This window comes from Bombus huntii, chromosome 5 (assembly GCF_024542735.1).
Source record: "Bombus huntii isolate Logan2020A chromosome 5, iyBomHunt1.1, whole genome shotgun sequence".
Lineage (NCBI taxonomy): Eukaryota > Metazoa > Arthropoda > Insecta > Hymenoptera > Apidae > Bombus > Bombus huntii.
This window is the reverse complement of record NC_066242.1, coordinates 9903101-9927962: the sequence shown is the minus strand read 5'-3', so window position 1 is coordinate 9927962 and position 24862 is coordinate 9903101. Positions and strand designations below refer to the sequence as shown.

Below are 24862 nucleotides of genomic sequence, written 5' to 3'. Positions count from 1 at the left end.
ACTCCAAATAACGAATAAAATGATATTATTATTAAATGATAAATGACAAATGATATTAAAAAGATTCGAATATATTTGAAGTAATGTTTAAATTCTTAAGTGATATTGATGCGCATGAATCAGACAAGATGCATTCTGATGAACTTCATAAATTAGAATGTTGAGAAAAATGGTGATTAAACATTATTCAAAGAATGAAACTTAGGAAATTATTATATTTTATCCATTAAATGTCATAACGGTTATTATTGTAATTATGCTATTTTTCCCTCGAATAATTTTCGTAACCTTCGTATTCTTCTATTAAACTGTCAACATACTCTTTGGAACTTTGATGTGGATTAAAACGATTCGGATTTCTATTGGCTTCCCAACGAGAATTCTTAACGTATCGATATTGAGTCTCAAACGATAACTCCATTACTATTGATATATAATAACAGATCTGGAAATCGCAATTTCTGAAACCAATTTAGCTTGTGAAATTCCGGAACAGCCTGTTTGCCCGACACAGCACAAATTTCAGTTGCTGTCCGAAGCGTAACGTATCCTAACTGGAACTCCCGAAACGTGGTACATTGAACACGTTCTTCCATGTAATCTAGCATTCGAAGCAAAATAATAATTTAGAGACAATCAAATATATACCTCTGTTACAACAAAAACGTCAGACCAGCCATGCAAATTTAGATGTTATAATTTTACATGCTATGGATATATGTATGCGTTTGATTGTTCAATACCTCATAATGGTATGTTATTTTAATTATGTACGTACTAATCAATTTTCACAAGGTTACGAAATATTCTAATTGTTCGAATACAATTCGAATAAATAAATATAATAAATTATATAAATGTTAGTCTAATGTAAATAAGGGATTATTTGGTTATTCCGTATTAACGGCTGATGGATAATTTTTCATTTATTAATAATAACTGAAATATTTGATTATAAGTAAAGCCAGGGTTTTTCATGATTTAATTATAAATTCCACATTTTGTAAGAATCCATTGCATATTGCCGGTATTTTAGTACAACAAAACCAATGAATAAATAATGAATAACCAATAATGAATAAATTTTCAATAACAATACATAAAGGGTATTAACTTTATTTTTCAAAATACACCGTTTCAAATAGCAGAACGAGACGTAACTTTGTATTATTTTTTGATTATGATATATCCTCTTTTCAGAATGCAATTATTTGTTATTTTTATATATTATTAATAATATTTTGTAAAATTAATTTTAAAGATATTAAATTTATTAAATTAAATATTTGCGATAAAATTAAATCTAATTTTGTTTTCTCACGTCATTAAAAGGAATCTCGTTTAAATGAAATTTCTAGGATGTAATTTCAGACAGAAATATTTAATTTATTTTAACTAGCATACTTTACAAGCATACCCGTACATATTTTGTGAAAGGTAAATTGAGAACTTAACGAAATAGGTAGCTAAATGTCGGAGCTGAATACAGATAAAGTGAATATAAACTCCGGGCAAGTTTGACATAGAAAAGAAGGATCGTTTTAGTCGTTTGCTTTTTTGTGTAGCATCCGAAAAAGCGATATCGTGTGTGAAACGGCATTACCTGTATCCGTTCGGCTATCGATTGTCGAACTGAGAACTATCCGGAAACGACGAATCAACTCTTGAATACATTTCACACCAGAGTTTCACAATAAGAGCCAGACATACCGTATTCGTGAATAATTATATTGCTAACCAATGCCCTAGCAATAATTAATCGTTTAAATCTCTAATTTATACTTCATTTCCTCTTTTCTCACGTGTAATTAATTGTTACATTTAGTTTTATGAATTACCTTTTTATTATTATAGCCACTTTGTATCAATAGATATATTTTAATTAAGATTTATGTCCTAACATTCTAAAATATTAAGGAAGATTTAGCATGTTTTTTTTTACAAAATGTTATTAATGATATGTTTATTAATGATATTAACGAAATTAAATATAATTCAATTATTCAGAATTACTAGTTTAAAATATTATTGATTAAAAGACGGACAAATAAAATTTGAATTTTGATATTCTATATATTAAGTATGAAAATGTACTAGAGATTGACAAAAGAGATTTTCATAGACGAAAGACGGTGTGATATTGGCACTTCATCAATTCGAAGCTAATTTGGTGAAGTATTAAATTATGTGCCATTAATTTACTGAATACGTCGTGTGAATCGAATTTAGATCTTGTTTTATCGCGATAATTATAAATCCCTGGCGCGAAATTAACAATTCCTTCGTGACTGAATCATTATATACGACGTAATTAATGAAAATGTCAATCGACTCATTAGCGAAATCCGTCATCCATCTGATATGATAATAACACTTTCACACGTTCAGTTTTTGTAAACATAATTAATCGCACACCTCTCAGCGACAGTAATCATTAAAAAAAGATTCAAACATCACACATATTTTCACAACTGCACATGATACTCGTAACATAATCTTTCTTATTTGCATAATTCATTGAAATATCCAGTCAATTTTTAATAAAGAAGCTTCAGAATCACGTTATCGGTAACACAAATTTCTAATTTAGATTAGGTGAATGTAGAAATCTTAATTAATGAACCCTACGCACTATTTTCTAAGGCTTTAAGTGGAGATCCTAATCCTCGTTACGTTCCAAATTCTCATAAATGACAATGGTATTGATCTCCTACTCTATCGAGTCTATATGATCTAATCATGTCATCGAAATCATGTAACGTTTATAAATCAAACAATGTTTTTCGCGGAAAATTTAGTGTAGCGTGCGATATCTAAAATATTGAACTGAACCAATCTTCAAACGAATAAATTGCTTTTGTCTCCCCTCTAAAAAATGCATTTCTCGTATTCGTACTGTGGTAAAATTTAGGAAGAAACCATTGATCGAAACTCACCGTTATCCCCGTTGTAGTTTATGTTCTTTCCATCTTCTCTGCGCCACATGATGTAAGGTTCAGGATAGCCTGAAGCTTTACACGTCAACGTCACGTTCGAGCCTTCGCGGACGACCATGTCTGTGCTCGTTTCCTTCGTGATAATGGAAGGCGGCACTGCGATAAAGAAAACACGTGGAAATCAAATGAATAATCGTCTTTTATGTTCCACACGGCGATCTAGTTCTTAAACTTAACCTACGTATCCGCGGGATCAATACTAATTTAAAAGAACTTCTTTCAATGTTTCATAGACTCTTACATCGTAACGAAATTTTTAATGAGGCACGAATAAACGCATTGAATTATTTGGTTTCATTACAAGAAAGGTTTTATTATTCGGAAGTTTTTTCAAACGAAAGTATGTAATACTTTACTCTAAAATAATATAAAAAATTATATATTTGGAGAGAATACTAATTATGAAAAGTGAGCTGTTTTTTTTTGTTTATTATTCTGCAAAAATGGTGTATATTTTCAACAGAAAACAGAAAAAGTTTAAACTCGTGCTTTTCTCTGCAAAAAAATAGATATTCAAAAATTTTTCTAATGAAAGTTTATTCAGCGCCAATAACTATGGAAAACTCATTTTTGACAATCCAACAGCGGTGATTCAAAACGTGACGAACACCATAGTTGCATGTTTGGAAAAGAAGAGCGGAAATTCTGCTTTGCATTCGTTACATTTCAAACAGTTGCGAGAAATATTTTTTTATCGATTTAATACACTACATGGAAATTGAATATAGTATAGGTTACTATTAGAAATGTATACAACATAATGTTTTGTTATATTTAAAATTTGATTATAAATGCTGACCTAGTTTAATACTATCCATACTGTTGTCTTAAAAGTAATTAGACTCTTGAATTGACAGAAGTTAATTAGAAAATTAGAAATCAAAGGACCAACATCGATTTTAGCTTGCGTTACTATTATAATTATCCATGGAAATTACAGATACCACAAGGTTGATTGTTAAAATATGAAAATTGTTATTACAAATATTATATGCTGACCGTAAAAATTCAATGTTAACTTGAAAGGATTTTGATAAAATTGGTGTCAGTTCTAGAGAAACGCGTAAAAATGGTACAAGAAAAATGTCAAAACTAGAAAAATGTACATTTTATATTATAGTTTTTACTATAAGATAGATAATAGATAGTATTGTTAACACCCTGAAAGTGTAACTTCAAGCTAATTTGTCGCTAATCTTGTAGAAACGTAAGTACTTTGGTTGCTGATTGAATATTGGAAGCCTGATGACATCTAACCTAGTTTAACAACTAACTGGAAACCTAATTGCTTCAAAGACTAACTGAATCGAGCTGACTAATGCTTGGCTGCCAATTGCTTTTACAGTGTTTAAATGTTTCGCTTTTGACGAATCATCAGTTATTTTCTTACATCATTTTTTGTTAGAAAATACATTTCCTGGTAGAATAATATTTTTTCTCTGGAAAAGCTATTTAAAACCATTTTATGCTTTTGCTATACTTTAAAAACAATCGTTGAAGAATAATCCATTCATATTCCAAATAAAACACAGGAATTCACGCTTATATCCGTTTAGAAATAAAAGTTTTGCGAATAATTATTTTTACTAGTGAGAATAAGAAAATAAAATATAATAACAATGATAAAAGCATCAAATATTTTTGTAGATCCTTCCTTTCTTATATGTTGTAATATTATTCTTCCTCCACATATAGAGATTATTCTCCCTTCCAAATGAAAGTTTACTTTCAAATAAAAATTTTTTAATCAAGAAAATAATATTTCAGAAGAATCATAAATTCTAGTAACGTCAAGCTGTAGTAACGAGCTTACCTACAACCTCCAGGTAGCCTTGTCGACTTCTCATCGGATCTGTGTTCACCTGACACATGTACCATCCACGATCCACTTCTTCAACCTTTTTTATATGAAGGTACCATGTTCGGTGGTCGTTGTACGACAATGATATCCGTGGGTTTTGCGTGATCACGGTGTGGTGGATGGACAGGATTGTCTGTGTATCGACGCGCACCCATGCCACCTAAAACAAACAAACGTGGACACGTGTATGAAGTTTGCTTAGGATAACGTAATGTTCATTCAGGAGAAAGGACATTATTAGTGGAAAATTTTCTTATGTTTCTGCACGATTACCACAGTTTATTTAAGAAACGTATAATAATATTAAGGGCAACGCTATCATAAACGGAATTATGCTATAAAATATAAAGAGTTACTTGTTTTATTATTTTTCATTATTTTATAAATGGTAATACTATTATTAATTAAATTAAATAGTACAATAGTATTAAGGTTAACATACAGTGGTTCACAGACTATATTTGCGTTCATCATATTACAAAGTGTACAATATCCCAATTCTATTAAAATATAATATCTACATGTGTGTTAGTTTTCTCTTTGACGAAATTTCATGATAATTGATGTCGATAAGTATGAATATCCATGCATTGTTTATACATTCTGTCAATATCATTTTATTTGTTCATTGTGTTCTTTCATTCATAAATTTTTGAAAATATTGAGTATGATCGAAATATTTCATTTTCTCAGAATAACGATAAAAATAAATTCATGCAGAGACTTAATTAAGGATTTGACAAATGCCCAAAACTAGTGAACTCATGTAATACTTAACATCAAACATTTCACCGGGAGAATGCTGTGCGAAAAATGGAAGCTCCTAGTGGGAGTAAACTCGTGGAAAGTTATACATACTTTATAGGGAAAACCATTTATCTTCGTCACTTGAATATCAGCTTAATTACTTAGGTTATTAAAAAATTTTCTAGCTAGTGATATCTAAACGTCATTTTCAGTCATTTTTCTTGACTCCATTAAGTTTTCAACGATCTCTTTATATACTCATTCATTAATATATTATAATTGTTCTTTCTGACAAATAAAAGACAGACAGTTTCAGTCTAGTGGTCAAGCCAGGTGATTCAAATTCTAAATTAAAGTTCTTTTGAAAGAATCTTGTCCATTTTCTAAATCTAATTCTTTATTTTGTAAAAGTAACGTGGAAATTACTGTACCTAATGAACATAAAAAGTGTATTACGTCATTTATTTAATATCGTCGCACGTTGTGCTCGTTTCGTAAGGAGCTTCTAATAATCAAACATGCTTCGCGAAAATGCACAGGAAAGGCTTAGCGTAATCGGAGTGTGTTCGCGGAATGGCAACATGGAGATTTGTTACACGAGATTAGTATGAGAAGCATCACAGGGATTACGTAACAACATAATGCCAACTAGGATAATTATTTCAAATCCAGACGTAAAGAACGTCAACACTCCCTTAAATTTCCTATTATATTAAATACGAATGTTATAGAATGGATATAAATATGCATAAAATTAACTTAAATATTTAATGGAATAAATTTAATTCATTAGCTACTTTAACTAGTATACTTGAAAATATTAGAACAAACTGTCATAACGAGTATATTTTTGCGTGTGATTTGTACACCCTTGCATAAATATCAATTCTAATTATACAAGTACTCCTACATACAATATCCTGTAATAATAAGAATTATTCATTGTAACATAAACTGTATTTAAAATAACCGAATAAAATAATATTTATATTATAAGTGTCTCATTACTTTCTCTCGTGTTTCATAAATATTACGTGCGACAAAATATCCTTGCATGTTCCTTAAACGTAATTTCTACGGCGTATCGAAAAAATCTTTTACCTTGTATACGTTGAAAGGAAATCTTGTTTCGGAAGAAGGAAAAGACCATGGAAAAGATTAACGAAGTTTTCTATTATACCGCGTTCGATGGCAAAATGTTCATGTTTTCTTTAACACGATGTTTTATAGGCTTTGGTGTTACTAAGAAAGTCGTAGTAGTTAATAGAATCTAATTATTTCACACTTTCTACCTTATTCTGCATCAGGAAATTATTTTGAAAAAGAGGAAAAAATTCGAAAAAACGTATTTTGCTGCTTAAAATAGATTTTCTTCAATCATTCGAAATTCTGAAAATATTTCCAAAATTTTCCACGATCTTTTTCTTAGAATATATTTTCCATCAATATATCTATTCTTATAATATAATCATTGATTAATATTATAAGCTGGAAAATCGAAGCCAAGAGAAATAAAGTGTTCGATAGCATAAATTCGCTTGTGAGATTGTTCGCGCGTACATTTTCGATCCATTCGATCCGTGATGTTTCCCTTCGCGGAGCTTTGGACACCCTATGCAACATCGTTTCGTTCTTATCGGCCGCTTAATCCAATATACTGGCTGGCTTGTATTCCGTATCTTTCGTGGATCTTCGAAACTTTCACAGAATACGCCGAATGGAGGGGTAAGTATAAGAAGGCTTAGAATCTACCCCATTTTCTTTCCTTCATCGCTATGCCTTCTATGTGACTAAAATCTCTTGGGGGGATAGAAAATACGTTAAAAGTTCAAAGATCTTCATATTACGATACTCCATTTTTATAATCTAATATTTAAAGAAAACCATAAAGGTTGACTTAACATTTTAAATGAGATACTTTTTAGTTAGATGATAGAATTAGGTAATTCTTATCTCATAATTTTGTATTAAATATTGACGGATGATGACTACCGAGAATTCTATTTCTAACAAGTTTGGAAAATTGCATATTAGCTATCGTGTAATATTAAAGGAAACTTTTGTGCTTATCCTTTATCAAGCAAATGTTGTATAAATGGTTATTGTCAAATTTCTATGAATTTACTACAAAAATCACGTTGAGAAGTTTATCAATACGATACAAAACACATTATAAATTAGCAAACATAGATTCAAATATTAACTTAATGATACATTTTTTGAAAAATGGAAACCTTAATGAAAGATGATTAGCATTTAAAAATTAACTTGTACCTACCATGAAAAAGCGATCAACTATTTAAGAATTTTTCTCGAAATAATTACACAGATACATAGAATAATTTAAAAGTTAATATTCACCGAAAAATGAGATGCAAAATGATGCAAAGTTATTTAATATAAAATAAAGTACGATGAGAGCACTTCGTTCAAACTAAGTGTGATTTATATAATGCGCCACCACCTAGACTGTTACAACTCATCGGCATCCTAAAGTCTGCTCGAACATCCTCTAAAATGAGTAATTACTTAATTATTAGGAAAGTAGGTGCTGCAACTTTTGAGCATTTAAGGTTATTTGGCGATGAACGCTAGGGTACTATTCGACACTTTACTATCTCCATTTCATAATACCTTCACTTTAGATATAATTATGCGCATCTACATTGAAATACATCTACAGTAGAAAGTGCGAAGTTTGGGAGCAGTGGAATGAGAAGCTAACAAGTAAATTAACGTAAATAGATGATAAAGAGAGTAAAAATGATCTGCAATTAAAATACACCATTCTTCGCCAAAATAATACATGCTTTAAAAGTATACCGATAATAAAATGATTTTCTGTTCTACAAATTTATTATTTTAAATAAAGCACCGAAAAGCACTTATTCCTTTTAACACTAGACCCAAATAAATCGAAAATAATCGAAAAAGCGTAAGTGAATTAAAAATTTATACTAGACGTGTAACCCAAGCCAAATATCATATTTCCAATTAAACGCTTTAAATCACTCTAAAAATTTAATTTGCCTGTTAAAAAAAAGAAGTTACAACAAGAATCATAATTGAAACTTTCTAACATTCTACCTTCAAGCAGATCTGTGCACGTTTACGTAAATTTTTCATTCACTTGATACCTGGAGTCCAGAATTACGATATTCCAGACGCGTTAAGAAGCAGACCAGCGATAATTTTTCCAGAGGAGCATGTTTCCTGTTCCCAGTAACCCCGTCTGGGGAATATCAACTTCTGTGAAGGGGGCAGAGGATGGTGGCGCAAGGCGTGATACTTCTTTACGGTTACAGAGTACACCGCATCGGCTAAGGGAAAATCGTGTGAACCGGCGTCGTTACCATATTACTTTAATAATTCAACGTGACACCATCCGTGATGTATTTCCATTGGCGTAACGAACGAGCCAGCCGGCTGAAGTTGACGTTGCTGCGAGTCACGGTTAGAATTACCACCGGACCCAAACGGGCTCGGGTTCCTTGCCTTCACGTGAGAAATTCTCAAGCGGAGCGTAAAAAAGCTTTGCTTAATAACGGTCTTCCTCGAGACAGTTACTTGTTCGTGGATCTAAGATTTTTGGTCGGATACAGAGTAGAGGGACCTGTTTGTATATGGATTTGTTAGGTCAATAGTGTTTATGGGGCCAATACTGGTCAAGGGACGAGTTTTGAGAAATATTTTATCATAATTAATGGTGTAGAAATATAAATTTTAGGTTTCGAATACATCTATGGATCGCGAGATATTTAGCAGTAATTGAATATTTTGAAATTCCTAGGTATTGTGAAATTATTATTATTATTACGTGTATTTCTTCAAATAGGGACTATTTCTCTGGTTTCACTTAATGTAAAGGGGCTATGGGAGATTCAGATTAATCCAAAGAAAAAAAGAAGAGGAGATAACGGATCATCAAAGCGTAAAAATCGATTCATAGGAAATTAGAATATTACAATTTTGGCAACGCTATAAACTATTGGATCCTGGTATTTCTAGTCTGAATAACAATAGATATATCATAAATCCATAATAGAGTGAATAAGCAGTTTGTGGGCACGAAAGCTACTTCTACTTACCTCTAGTTCCGTAGTTGACTGGCATCGTCATCGTACTACTTACTACTAATCTCTCAGTTATCAAGCTATCTAAGTATCAAGCTGACTAAGTTGTCGCGCCACTTTGATTCGAAAATTTCCAAAATTTCTTATACAACGATACAACATGTTTTAGATAAGAAACAAATAAATATAAGACTCCAAACAAATAGATAGGGACTTTCAACGAATGTAAGAAGCAAACTATTGATTGAAATTATCTTTTACGATATTAAATATGTCGTATACGGATAATATTGAAATTAGTCTTTTGGAAATTAGATTTCAAATAGTAATCTCGTTAGTAACGCGTATAATCTAGTATAAGATAATTAGAAAACGCAGGCGTTTTTTTATGGAGGTGAAAGTAAAACTGGCCAGAAAACTTACAAATTTTAAATTTACGATTTTTATACTGGATGTCTCGAATTTCTGGAAAAGCACGAGAAAGCACTCGTTGTACTTTCACTTTCATCGTGCAGAATTTAGTGTACGTTTATTCGACGACTTGTATGCGGCTTCCGTCTGTACATATGTGGAAAGGATATAGGACAAAGAATTAGATGGGAGACAACGTGACAGGTTTATAGATTGAGTTGAGTGACGTGCTGCTGATCCTGGCCACGAAATAAATATGATTGTATACTTTTTTCATCTGTTTTTACATGTAAGGTGTTCATGCGTATTTGATCTGTCGTACAAGTTACATTTACTTCAAAAAACATATATTTACAAAATTTTTCAAAATGTACTATTCTGCTACAAAATTCTATTATTTAATTAAATCAGATTAGTTCATTCTGTATGTACAATATAAATTCATATCAATGGATACAAATCCATTCGTGTAAATTAACTTTATTTATGGTCAAAAGCATCGAGATTACAATAATTGCAGATTTCAGTTTTTAGAGTAGCGAGTTGCTATTAGTAATTATTTCTTATCATGAATACTATAATATGTACTTCAATTTAGTATAGTTATATACGATAATTTTAAAACATTAACACTGAACTTTTGCAAACGTAAAATATTCATCCTACAGTTTTCTTTAATTTCTATCACATTTCCATGAATCACCCCATAGAATTTCTACATGACAACGCGTGGAGAAATTTTCTTTCATTCGTTGCGTTTATATTGGAGCATACAATTTTAGTGATTATGAATCGCCACAGGCTAATTTTATCATAATACGTTTTATATAATACATGAAAGTTACATCTTTCTATTTAATTCTTTTCGCAAAAATGTTAAACGTTGTTTTTTTTTTTTTTTTTTTTAGAAGTAATTTTCTATTGTGAAAATAGAGCACGTAATTTCGGAAATGGATGGTTGAAAGACGTCCTTAAACGTGATACTTAAAATGTAGGTACTAAACAGGTTAACATCATAATTTCTCGCATTTTTTGAATAAATGTGGATAGTTCCATTAATTACATCTAAAGTTAAGCATTTGAAATTTAGTCAAGCATTACCCTCACTTCATTGTTAATTTCAAAATGTGATCGTTAATCCTCAACTTCTGAGTTACAAGTTACTACAATAATTTAAATTAAATTAAATAATTTTAAAGATTGTTCCTTTATTTTAAATTCTACATTTTATGTGATAAAATTATTAATGTTTTTACATTCGATACTATGTTATTAATTAGCTAAAAGATAAATGTATGTATTTTTAATAAAATTGGTTTCAGATAATCATGTATGCTGTCCAAAGGCTTAAAAATCTTTATCATACAAAATAAGGGCTAGGAAATAAAATTAAGTACCCAAAAATATACCATAGTAACTTGTGGCTCAATAATATCAATTAATAATGGTTAAAAATAAATTTGAGGACTTGATGTCATGTGCCATTGTTTCAAATTTTGTTTAATTTATAATCATAATTTTATTTCTATGTAAAAAATTGTAGATAATTTATTTTCCTACCTTATAGGTTCGTAGATTGTCCACTATACAGGCTAACAAAGCATCTCGACCTTTGCTTACGGTCACGTTCTGAATTTCTTCAGCGAACCTGGGCAGGTCTGAGTCTGGAAAATAAATTTTAGAAATCCTCATCTCTATGTGTTTCATACATTCATATATCAAGGTCATCTTTCAAAAATTTAATTTTGATTTTTATAATTTTGATGTTTATATTGAAAAGAAGCCATTTTTATTTAACTATTTATTTATTACTTGTTCACTCTACTTTTACTTTCATATGTTAACGTTGCTTATTATTTTGTAAATTACTTATTTACTATGCATTACTTGTAAGAGTACAAAGTAGGTATAATTACATACGAAAGTATCTACTGCATTTAATATTTAGTACACGAAAATAAGCGCGTGTCAAAGTTAAACCAGTGTTTCATTTAACATTCTATGTATACATGTTACACATTAATGCCACGTTCTACGTATATAAAATTTTATTACGCGAAAATATTTTTATATTATGAGAAGCAAAATTTCCTATTACCTAGCCCATAAATATTTGCACGACTAATGATATAACAATTTTCAAAAATATTCAAATTTTATAATAATTTGTACACGAAAAATCCACAAATTTGCCCATTGAAAATTTACCATTATTTGATGTAATCATTAGAATATGCATAATTATTAGAACAATGCAACTGCACAAAATAAAATTATATCTTGTAATGAGTATGCAAAACGTTCTTATATAGTAGATATAGCACTAGCAATACATAGCACTGTATTTTAACGACAAAAGATTGATAATCAGGATAATGTAAACCAGTCCAATGTTACTTCTCACAAAATAGTAATCTACGTATATTATTATAAAAATTTGATTATACTATTTCAACTCATGAAAACGTGCGACAGATAATAAATTTATAACTTAATCGATTATGAAACTAAAAGTACATTTAAAAGTTAAAATACGTGACTGTGTGAATTCAATTGTCAAAATCTTACACGATTGACTGATTTCCACTTCGTCATATACGAAACGAATCACGTTACGAAGGGGATCAATTATGAACAAATGGTATCGAGTCGAACCTAAATACCGTGTATCGTTGGACAATGAACTGGTGAGCAGAGATTGCGAGTTATTATCTTAAGAGCCGCATAACGAGTTCAGGATACAACCGGGGTTCGCCCTTAAAAGCTTTTACCTTCGTTAATGTCTTTACGACGTCCCAAGTACCTGAATTATTTATGGCCTCAAAGAACCCATGGAGAACGAGAAATCGAGGGAGACAGAGTGAAACGAGAATGAACGGGATGAGAAGAGGAAAGGGCGGAAAAAAGGGAAAAAACAGTGAGAAGGGATAAGAACGGGTCACTTTCAGCTCTTTTCAAACCAGCATGCGGCAGCACGAAATGAGGAACGCCGTTAATTATGTCTGTCATACTTTATTATACCGCGGTCCACCGCGTTAATTATGACACCTGCAACGCGAATGCAGGCCAAAAAGAAGACGAAAAAATTCGTTTAATTTATGTAATACAGGTGTTTATGGAAATTGTAACGAATTCTCATCTTGCTTGTGATGTTCTTTTAGCGATAACACAGCTTGTAAATGGCATCATTATAATTTAAACAGAGGCGATTTTAGCTCGAAGTAAGCTGTCTTAATGCGAGAATTGATATTATCTACTTGTTAGATTGATACTGACTTCGTTAGAAGAGTCGATGTCAAAGATTATTTTTAAGATTTTAACAATAATTTCCTTGATGGATTTATTCATGAAAACGTGATTGTAAATATTTCTGTAATGCAAAGATCAAAGGTCCAGAATGTCTTTCAGTTTTTAATCCTCTAAAACTGAGCTCGGTTTGTTGGTAAATCAAAGGAAATTCCACTTTTCAATTTCTTTTCATAAATGTTTATTTCTATTGCATAAACTCTGGTGAATATTTGACTGAATAAACAGTTGTATAATACGGTAGAGCCGTTGGTAGGTATGAGAACTTTTTAGTATTTTAAACGTAAGTAGCAGCCATTGAACTTTAAAGTTTAAGAAGAAAGAACTTCTCAATAACCAATTTCAAGTAACTTTAATAATTAGAACAATCGCCACAATTGCGTAGAAAAAATTTGAAATCTGAATGAAAAGTACCTTTTTGTTTTATTAATTCAATCAACTGTGATTTCCTCTCTTTTTTAAATAATAAACTGAACTTTCAAATGAACGAAAATGAAGCACCATCGAATTTGCTATTCCTTCGAGGGTATTCTTCATAAAATCAACAGGTTTTCCGTTCTGTCTGGTACAATGCAGGACCATTGAGACTTCAAATCGATATTTCAATTCATCAATGTGGCCATTGCTGTTTCGTAGGCTTGCTTTCGGCCGATATAGGGGTGCATACGTTTTCACGCATATAGGATACACTATGAGTTCTTCCAATCTCGCGAGATGAACAAGTTCATTTGTAATCTCACGCACGTGTGCATTTGGCTGTGAGCAGGGTTGGAAATAATTTCTCATCCAAAATATATGTACGTTTGTATAGCTAGGAAAATGACACAAGGATAAAAGTTCCATTTCTTTAAATTCAGTAGAGGCATTCTAACATTGAACATTTCTACCGAATCTAAGTTTTAATTACACTAATTATACGTATTTTATAGATTAATATGATATATGAGGGTTTAATTAATTTTTGAAATTATTGGAACGATTAATGCACAAAATGCAAGAAAATGGAAAGATAGATGTAAACGTTTCTGGAATTTTGGACTAAATATCTTTAATACATGCAAATTTTCAATAGAAGACACTAAATATTAGAGGAGGTAGGTCTTTAGACCCTTGTCTTAATTATTACTGACACTGTTATCGTTATGGATTGGTTATTAACTACAGCTTAGAACTATAGTTTACGAGCAAACTACTTAGGAAGATGACCTGTTTGAGTTGGATTAATGACTATCAAGGGAATTATACGAGATGGTGTTCATCAATATCAGTGTAACTATAAACACATAGAAACTAGACATTTAATATTAAAAGTTATGTTATTTACACGAATATCAAAGTATAAGTATGATTTCTTAATGCATTTAAATAAGACTTGCAATTTATAAATCTGTAAATTCGGATTTTGTAACCAAGAATGTAATTTTGCTTTGATCGAAGTACAATCTTCTATTAGTTCCAATTTTCTGCAATAATAGAAGATACTTTTACTTGGAGGAACGTTAAAGGAAACGTTGGAAATACGTCGAAGTTATGTAATTATTCTCAACTGTTAGTACGTGAAATACACTAGCATGTGCAACGAAAACAGAGTATAATAAAGGCATAAACGTTCCATTATTTCTAATTTAATCAGTCACTACATTATATTAAATTGAAACGACACAAAGGTTTATGCAAAAGCGACGAGCTCAGTCTGCTATTAACATTTCTATGCTATTATATATCAGCAAGAAGCTAAACCGCAGTTCGGAATGTTTAATGAAAATTACAGCCCATAATAAATTGTAAGTAAAAGCACGTAATCATTCGATATTTTCGAAATGATGGAAATCAAATTGTATTTATCCGTTAATATGATTTATTAAGAAAGTAAAATCTTTTTTCTAAATTTGCCTTTTGTCCATTAATTATGAGTAGACTGCGGTTATTTATACAGATTTAAATTTTTGTGATCATAACTAAAAGAAGTTAGTACCTTGGCAGAAATTCTTTTTAGCTACTAAATATTATAACGAATAAATATAAATGCAAAAATCTACAGTTTAGTTAAACGCACGAATATTACAGCGTTCTCTAGCTAAAAGAGGCCGTTAAATGCCTTAGTATCTTTACCTACAGAACTGAATAATAAAGTTACAATTTTATAACGTACACTAGTGTACACTACATAGAAGGAAGAATGTTACAAGATTGCGGTAATAACGCGGTACTTTGCTTTTGTAACAAGTTAATTAAGACAAGTGCCGCACTTCCAGCTTCACACTATTTTTTAGCAAAATTGTTGCTGGCAGTGCAATTTCAAAAATGTAAATCTTGTACATTTTATTAGATACACTCACTTATATATATTATATAATAAGTATAGTAAACAATGAACAATTTATCAAGTGCTATGATGAAGTGGTACCGTGGTAACATTATTTATTATTATACAATCTTAACAGATTGCAGAGTACAATTGAATCGAACGACTTGAACGATTTAAGCAGTTCAACGATTCGATCCTAAATAAAAATACAAAACCTGCAAAAGGTGGAAAATTTTTGTTCGTGTTAAAAGAACATTGAGATTATCATTTATATCCTAGAATTAAAATCACCATCAAATACTTACTGATAAACTAGCTCAGATTCTAAATTGAACGATATTTCAAAAGGAATTTGATATAAAATCGAAGAAAAACCTATACACCCATACACGTATGCAACAAGGTATAGAGAGTAAGCAAAATCCCTCTAACTCCGCGTTACTTGGCGATCGTGTATTTGTTAACATGAAACATGACAGCTTTAATGAAAATCTTGAATGCGCGTCGTTTTTAATAATATCTCGGATGAAGTCGATTCCACGCTAAAACTCGAGCAATACGCTCGCTAACGATGCAAAGCGAGTATTCAACGTATTCGCGAAGGAGGAAGCAGCGAGACCAGAGAACGAGGAAAGTGACAGAGCGGATGGAGGAATTATATTATTATATTGAAATGAGAACTTGGTTGAATGAAAATTCGCGACAAACGTGCAACCACGCAGATATTCCTGGATGAATACTTTCGAACAGTCGACGGATTAATTAGACATAGCCACCTATGAATTTGATATTTTTGGCACGTGAATTTGCCAAGACTTCATTATATTCTCCTCTGGTAATCCTTGTTTCGTGCCAAAAAGGATAATTAACGCGCGTGCAACGACATCTTCCATCGACGGACAATACCGTTAATGATTGTACGCCGGGGAATTGCCTGTGGCGACCAGAATTCGTAAGCACGTTTCCTGCAAGTTGTTATCAAGCTGATTAACAGACTGTGATTAAGCTAAATCTGTATACACGCACGCTATATTCCACGGTTATGGCTTTGGAACGATGCTCGTCCAACGAATGGCGGCTGTGACATGTCGCGCAGTGGAATAAGTAGAATAGCTCGACGATAGCTGCGTCAGAGACGCGTAATCGCTGCCCACGATCTAATAACAACCTGCTAACACTTTCGCTGCTAGTGAAATTACATTTTATCTTCTCAGGCAGGATATGGGTTTTTCTGTATCAGAAATATCTTCGCAATTAATTTCTTTATGGACTATTATATGAATGGAACCACTGGAGAGAAATACGACAAGTCATGCTTTCTGTATTTCAAAGGAAAGCAATTTTAAAATTCAATACGCTGTTAAGTAGTTTGACATTGTTTAAACTGCTTTTTAATTCGATTTAGTAACTAAATGTGTGCTGTAGTTACGCGATTATCTTCAAAATATTGGTTATCATAATATTAGTTGCTCTGTAGGTTTCATATTAATCTTTTTGGGTTTATTATCATATACGTATATTTACACGTAGCGAGTCGTCCCTTATTTTTTTTTTTCGAATTTTCTCATTGGGAGATTTGTTAATATTTGATAACGTTGATACCGGGATAAAGATAGAACATTTTAATGTACCAAGTGCATAATGATTCATTCGTTTCTGAGACTACGTATATTTCAACTTCTACATTACGATACTAAGTAGAAGTAGAACGTTCACGAAGTCACTGAAAATTCATAATTCATGATAGAACTCTGAGTTTTGTTATGACTGAATGTTGTTGGAATCGAGCGTCTGAAAACTGTCTAGGTTTTAATTGAATTAATCGTGAAAAATATATTAAGAAATGTTAGAAATATTCTTCGTTGCGTATATATATGTATACATACACACGTTATTACAGAAACGATTCGCTTTCAGTAAAAAATGTCAACTTTTTAGAAATTATAGTTTAACATGTTGACGTAAAATGCTTCGAGCAGCGGTTAATGAGGAAACTTACTTGGAATAATATGTATACGAATATTTCTCACGTAACACATTTAGAAACTGCTGTATAAAGTACAAATTCATGAATAATTGTCGTCTGCTTACGAATAATGTATTTAATATTTATTTAGATTAAAATACGCTACTAATATTATTCTTTAGTGTTTGTTATCTTATTAGTTCATTAAATTGCTCAAGTAAAATTAAAAAAATATAAAATTATATTACTACACCAGGAAACTTTTTGGAATTTTTCCCAAAAGTCTTGTTTCTAATACACCAATAATTCCAATAATTCTATTCGGATTATTTTCCCAGTTTTATACGATTTAAATTTTGTGATGTACGATTTTAATATGACATATCTGAAATAATTTAATTCGAACAATCTTTGTCTAGACGCAGTGGCGAAACGTTCATTTTCGAAGCATAGCAACAAGGACGATATTGCTATCGATTCGTGGATCGATGTACGTGCTTTGTCTCGATATGCTTTTACTCCGTGATTATGGATACCGTAAAAGGTAGAGGAGATTCCCTTTCTCGTATTCGAGGGAGAATAATGAGGAATGCGGGATATAATACGTCATTGTTACGATCTCTGATTGCGCTGGTTGAAGTTCCGAGTACTTGAAGGACCAGAACGAATATTCCCATTTCCTTACTAGTTTTCTACCTGAGATTTTTAGTTTCCCAATTCTCTCGTTTTCTACTTGTCGAACTTCGTGTCTTTTTCCCCATTTTCTTCATTATATTCGTACTACTATTACACCATTTTGTAATAAAAATGGATACAGTTACACTGCAACAAGACCGTCGAGAAGTAATATTAAAAATCGATGACCTGAAAATTCAGAGAAATAATTGCGCCACAAATAATAAAAGTTTGTAAGTAATATTTACAGTTAATTGATTACTTCACTGTAAATGTTACGTTTAATTAATATTGTCTTCCTTCTCAAAGGAAATTGTTCTCCAACGTCCCATGTGAATAATACCTGCAGCTGTAGATGGTATTAAATTATACAAAAGAAAATGTATCAAAGGAAAATAAACGGATTTCTGTATGAAAGTTAGCAAGAATGTTATTAATAATTCTATATAAAGAATATTCAAGCCTGAATAAAAAAGGGAGAACAAAATATTTCATAACCTGCTAAACTAAAATTAAAGACTATTTAAAGTTGCGAAATGCCCAGAACTACAGAATTTCCATGGAATAATAAATGAAATTTTCCGGACGATAGTTAACAGACCATTCTATAAAACCAAGTGTTCGTTCGAATTATGAAAAAGAAAATTACAGCTACTCCTTTATACTTATTATCAATTATACGGCATGCCGTTTGCTCAAAGACGTCTTTTCATTCTACCGGGAAATATATTGAATTCGATTTCTTCAGCGTCTGCATTTAAAGACACTTTGAACGTTCACTTTGTCATTACAGAAAATTAAAGATCTCGTTTCTTTGAAGGATGCAACGTCTACGGCTAAGTTGTCTACCACTTGGAGTGCGAAAAGAATATTTTCTCAGTGCACCTCATCAATCCTGGCCATCTCCCTGAAACCACGACAGGCACTTCAAAAAAGTCTCCTGGCTAAAAAGTGATCCCTAGTTCGGCTGTTTGTACAATTTTTCTTGTCAGCATCAGTGTCTATTAGACAGTGGTCGTTAGTCAGAATATTCCGAGGCTGGAGGAAAAAAGGGAGAAAACAGAGTTCGTAATTGGCAAAGCTTTCTTTCGTCGTTTTTTCGTCGACTACGTAACGCTCGTGTACGAAAACTTTCTTCCTTACGACATTCCACGAGCGTACAACGCTCCGCTGAAATTTTGAAAAGATTGAAGCACTTTACCACACTCGTTAGACAGATTCATCTTATTTTGCTGTTAGTTACGAAAAATACTTCAGGCTTCGTTTTATCTCGATTCTTCTATTCGTTGTTATCGCGAGTTTGTCATTGTGATTTTATTGTGAAAAGGATTAGCAACCGGAATAATAAATCTACATATTGAACATTACACAACATATGAACATATTGAAAATTTAATACATATATTAATGTATGTTTAAAATTCTTTAGAGGCTCAATGCTTCAAAAATAAATGTGGAGATAGATTGGAATTTAAAAAAATACGAAGAATTTCAAACGAGAAGCAAAATATGCAATATAAATATATAAAGTATATTATACGTATATTTTTATATAGATGAATTTTTAACGTACCATTTATAATTCTTGCAAAATCTGATACGCAAACCTAACGTACATATAAGATAGAAAACAGCGAACTAAATACTTGAATCCAGGCTAACGCTTCTTCTAAATGTCCCTCCCAAAAACCACAGAGAAACTAAAGAATCCGAAGGAAAACTTTTAGCAATCGATTGTTACATAAAGTTTTACAGGATCCTGTAAAATTTTATCCGTGGAATTGCGCCGTTCGCCGAGTGGTTTTATTCATGCTCAGCAATGAACTGCAGACCGTGCAGACGAATCGGGCCAGCGCCCCTGGAAACTGTCTCTTGGAACCGCGTAACCAGAGAGGAGGAGGTTACCAGTCGAATCAACCATTCTCACTGAGTATTTCGATGGAGCGAGATTTTCCGCGAGATAACACTGTCGATTGTTCTATGCGCAATTCTCAGCGAACGGTTGAGAAACTTCTTCCGCTCTCCCATTGCCCAAAACGTTTGAGTGCTCGATAGACGAGGGAACGTTCGAAAAAACGGTTAAGACCCGCGTACGATATTCAAACGGAACCACGAAGAACATTCTTGAATCGGCAATGACGAACTTTACAACCTATACCATTCCCCTTGCGTAGAGAGAATTCTCGATTCGGTATCGCGGAAACGAGCTCGCGATTTTATATCAAATTGATTGCATTAAAGAAAAACCTTGGAGAGCTAGTTACCGATCTGTCGAAACCTACGTTCGGAGATCGATTATTTATACAGAGGTATTGTCGAAAGAAAGACATTACATTCGTGAGTTCCCTCTGTTCTTGTTTGCCGCCCTTCTTGTAGATGTTTCTACCTCTACGTCTCTACGCTGTACACACAAAGTGGTTAGGTAGTTGGAGATTTATAATGCAGCTGGTTAGCCGGAGAAAGTATGTTGTATAAATAGGAAAGTAGCTGAACGAAAGGCAACCGCGGTCGATAATAGCGTTCGGGGTCGGGAACATTCGAGGTTCGCGGGAATATGGATACAAAAGTTCTTTACAGTGGAAAGAAAGTTTTAATCGGCTCGTTGAACGGGGTGGAACGAGGATTTTCGAACGAGCAGAATCACCGGGGCAAGTCGAATAGCACCGGGCATGAAGCTCGTAAGGGTTTACCTTAAATGAAGTTAGAGTTTATTGGTTTATCCGAGGCAAACGGAAAGGAACTTGCCGCCGAACGTGCTCAATAATCCGTGCCGTGAGATTATCCGGCCCGCTGGCAACGTTTCTTTCGGTTTTCCTTCCAGTAGCAGCTATCGTCATATGGGCTACCAACAACAGTTCGAAATCACGATAGAATTTTAACAAGTTGCGACGTCGCACGCGTGACTGCTTCTATACGGGAAGACGTACAAAGGCTTATGAAAGTCATGAGCTTCCTCTTACTTGCCACTTTATGTTCCTGAATAAGGTCGAGACTGTCGAAAAGATTATGACAACGCCGCCGAAGATACTTTCCTGTGTTCCAACTTAGTATGGCTCGGTTGAAAGTTATACGCCAACTTTACATTAATCGTGTATTGATCATCTTACGTGTACAACGTGTTCAGTTTAGCTTATATTATCAGTTGATTTTCAATTACGATAGAATATCAGTTATGTGAAAGTTCATTCATTGAAAGTTCATTCGTGGTTAGGGAATGATTAAGTGAATATTCGTGCCGATTGAATCCGCTAATCCGAATTTGAATCTATACGAAGAACATCGTAAGTAGTGGCGTAGAATCAATGAACTTGCGTTTCATGAACTTCAATGAAACCATTACGGATGTTCTTAGACCATTGAAGTTACATTATTAGTGTAATCTTGCAAGAAGAATACCATATATAGCACGACAGTAAGTTTGACGATAAAAGAAGTTCAGCTCTACTAGTTCAAATAAAGTTTGCAAATTAATAGCAAACTGCGAAAACATCTACTAATTTAAGAATCAAATGTATACCTATGTTCCTACGATTTTTAATCAAGTGATGCAACAGTGAGGAGTCTTATTCCGCCAGATATCCAGAAATTGTACATCCAAATTGGTGTAACCCGATTCATTGAAAGTTTCAACCAGAAATATTCTTTTCCTCCCAAATACCCTGAAAGAACTTCCTTAAAATAATTCTTGTCCGAATTTTACCTTAGCACAAGGAACGATTTCAACTTAAGAACAATGTAGTTCAGTGATCTTAGCCTGTTCGTTAGCGTCGTTCCTCGTTTTCGCCAAGGCAAAACTTCTCCCTGATACGCATCGTAAAGTCAGTCTGCGAAGCAAATGAACCGGAAGTTCATTAAAATCAACGCGATAAGAGGTCCAATGCTAATTGCATATTGATAATTCTTCGCGAACGTAGCGGGTTTAAGGATCTTTGCATAAATCTACGTCGTTGGAGGGCGAAGTCTCGACTATTTCTGGCCGCGTCGCCGTATTTCAGGATCAAATTCGACGGAGATAAAATATATTCGCAGCGCGGCACGGCCAGCGATAAATCAGGCAATAAATGAAAGCCCAACGAAGCGAGGGAGGCCAGATAAAAAGAGAATAGGGGAGAGGAAAAGAAAGTGGAAGAAAGAGAGGACCGGTCCTCATTATTTCTAAAAGCGTTCTAGAGACAGTCCGTGTGGCTCACCGATGGGGGATGTTTTGCGGTGTATATCGGCCATCCCTTTAAACCGCTGACACCGAATGGCTGACAACAACGACGAATTGCTCTGGTCTGTCTATATATATTTTACGAATGAATTTTATTATTATTCTGTGGAAACTCTAAGTGAATTCTTTAAATATTTTCCCCATACAGTAGAATTTATTTATTGCTTATGCGACAAATTATGTAGTATTGTATTAGGGCTCGAAAGATTGATAGTAGATATTTGACGAGAGGGGGATTTGAATCTTTCAGTGGGAAAGTAATTTTAGTGGAATGAATATGTAAATTCTTGTTACAAATTAATCAGTATTAATTATTTAAATTTTGTAGGGACCAATTTTAATACTATTTTTTGAAGACTCGACATATCATTAATGAATATTCCTTACTGTTCTCTAAACCTTCTTTGAACCTTTACATGTTGCTTCAATCTCATCCAGAGCATCGTCTACAAAGGAGTTTAATCCTTCTCGCTAATATCTGCCATTCACGATAATTTATCATCCATTTATCATTAATTACCAAAGGAAATTGTTATTTCTGTTATAATTATCCTGTATTGAGAGAAAGGCTCATAGAATTTTAGAAAATAGAAACCATTAGGTTAAGCGAAGGAAAGGCCATCGACGGACAATTATGAGCGTTAAGTCTAATTCAATTTCCCTGGGCCGACCGCGATTTGTAAGTGGAACAGCCATAGGGAAACGGAAACTCATCGGGAAGAGCGAACAGGGGATAATAGCGGCAGAAAGTGAAGCTTTAGAGCGAGGCTAAAGGAAACGAGAACGGCGTGTTCTTCACCGCAGGAGTAACAGGACTTGTCACTTTAGCCAGCTAGTAAATAAGTGCCATTTAAATGTGATATCCAGAGGAGATTGAGGGGCAGAGCTTCGAAACGTAGAATCCGATACGTACGTACTCTGCGCGCCGATACACCGCTCTGTACTTAACGTTTACTAACTATTCAACGTTCCCTACCAACTGTCATTCCCACAAATTCCCCGCCATTCAACGAGACCGTATCTATCCCACAGATTCTTCCACGGCCACGAATAAATAATGTGCTACCTCTCGTGGTAGGAATGGATCTTTTTAAATAAGGTATTGGACGATTTGGACGATGATTTGTGTTATTATCTTTAAGTAATTTTGTGTGGAAATTATAAAAAATGGTTAGTCTTAATTTAGGATAAATGTTAAAATCTGTGTTAAAGATTTTGAATCATTTTGCTTTATAACGTAAAAAGTAAAAATGTTTATGTTTGATTTATATACATTGCTCAAAGTAATTAGAAAATCACTATTACGAATAATTCTGTTACACTAGCAAAACTGTAGGTTCGATATATTGATGCATTACTCGTATTATACTGTGATAAAGATTGATTTTAACACGATTATTTAACAACAATTTGCAGATATAAGAAGTAGATATAAAAATTGACTTGACATAGAAAATCCTCTAGTTATTTTGAGCACTATATTTTATTGTAATATGACATTCCATTTTTCTTGCTTTGTTACTACCAGTACAAAAATGCATAAAATTTCTATTCTTCTCAAGATAATAAATAGCGTCGGTACATCGTGCAAGAAGCATTAAATACTAAAATTATGCTAATCCATTGTTGCAATAGGATCTAAATTTCTTCCGTTAATACTAAATTCGCGCACTCCTTCACCTTTTATATATTTTATCGATGAACTAATTTTGTTTAATAACTAATTTAATGTAATGATAATTTCAAGATGTTTGTAAACTATGTAACTAGATGAAAATATACATAGATGAAAATGTAATTTAAACTCTAGGTATGTTAATTGACCTAGTCAGTTTTAAACCATTTAGTAGATGTAATATACTTTACCGGTGTAAGTGATCAAAAGTTATCTAACCAGCCCAACCCATGTCAAACTGACGTAACTTACCAATCTTGTCTAACTAATCTAACCCGGATCAAATTCAATTTAGGCTGATCTGAACAATTTTCGAAGAGCAGTACATACTAAATGTAAACGATATCTAAAAACTTAGACGATACTACATATGATATATACTTGCACGAGATGTTTGCCATAATTAATTAAATACATTTCTTGTACATTTACTACATAAATAATCTACATCGTTAAGTCAAGAGATTAATTCTGCTTCGATAGAATTTTAGAACAGCCAATTTGGTTACGTAATATTTCATCTTATCTGATGTGGAAATTAATTCAAAAATAAGCAGAATATTGAATAATTTACTTTCGCATTGAATTATCACTACAATATCTTTCCCATGTACTTAAAAAAAAATCACGC

General features: G+C 32.6%; 1 protein-coding gene across 7 annotated transcripts in view; it reads right to left on the bottom strand.

Annotated features, from left to right (window-relative positions):
- LOC126865980 (neurotrimin-like) overlaps positions 1–24862 on the bottom strand; it is a 301471-nt gene that overhangs the window by 33496 nt on the left and 243113 nt on the right. For all 7 annotated transcript variants that reach the window (XM_050618977.1, XM_050618975.1, XM_050618974.1 and 4 more), the window contains 3 exons: positions 11649–11752; positions 4810–5017; positions 2937–3092 (listed from right to left, as the gene is read on the bottom strand). In XM_050618977.1, the coding sequence (XP_050474934.1) occupies positions 2937–3092; positions 4810–5017; positions 11649–11752 (468 nt within the window). The remainder of the gene's footprint in view (positions 1–2936; positions 3093–4809; positions 5018–11648; positions 11753–24862) is intronic.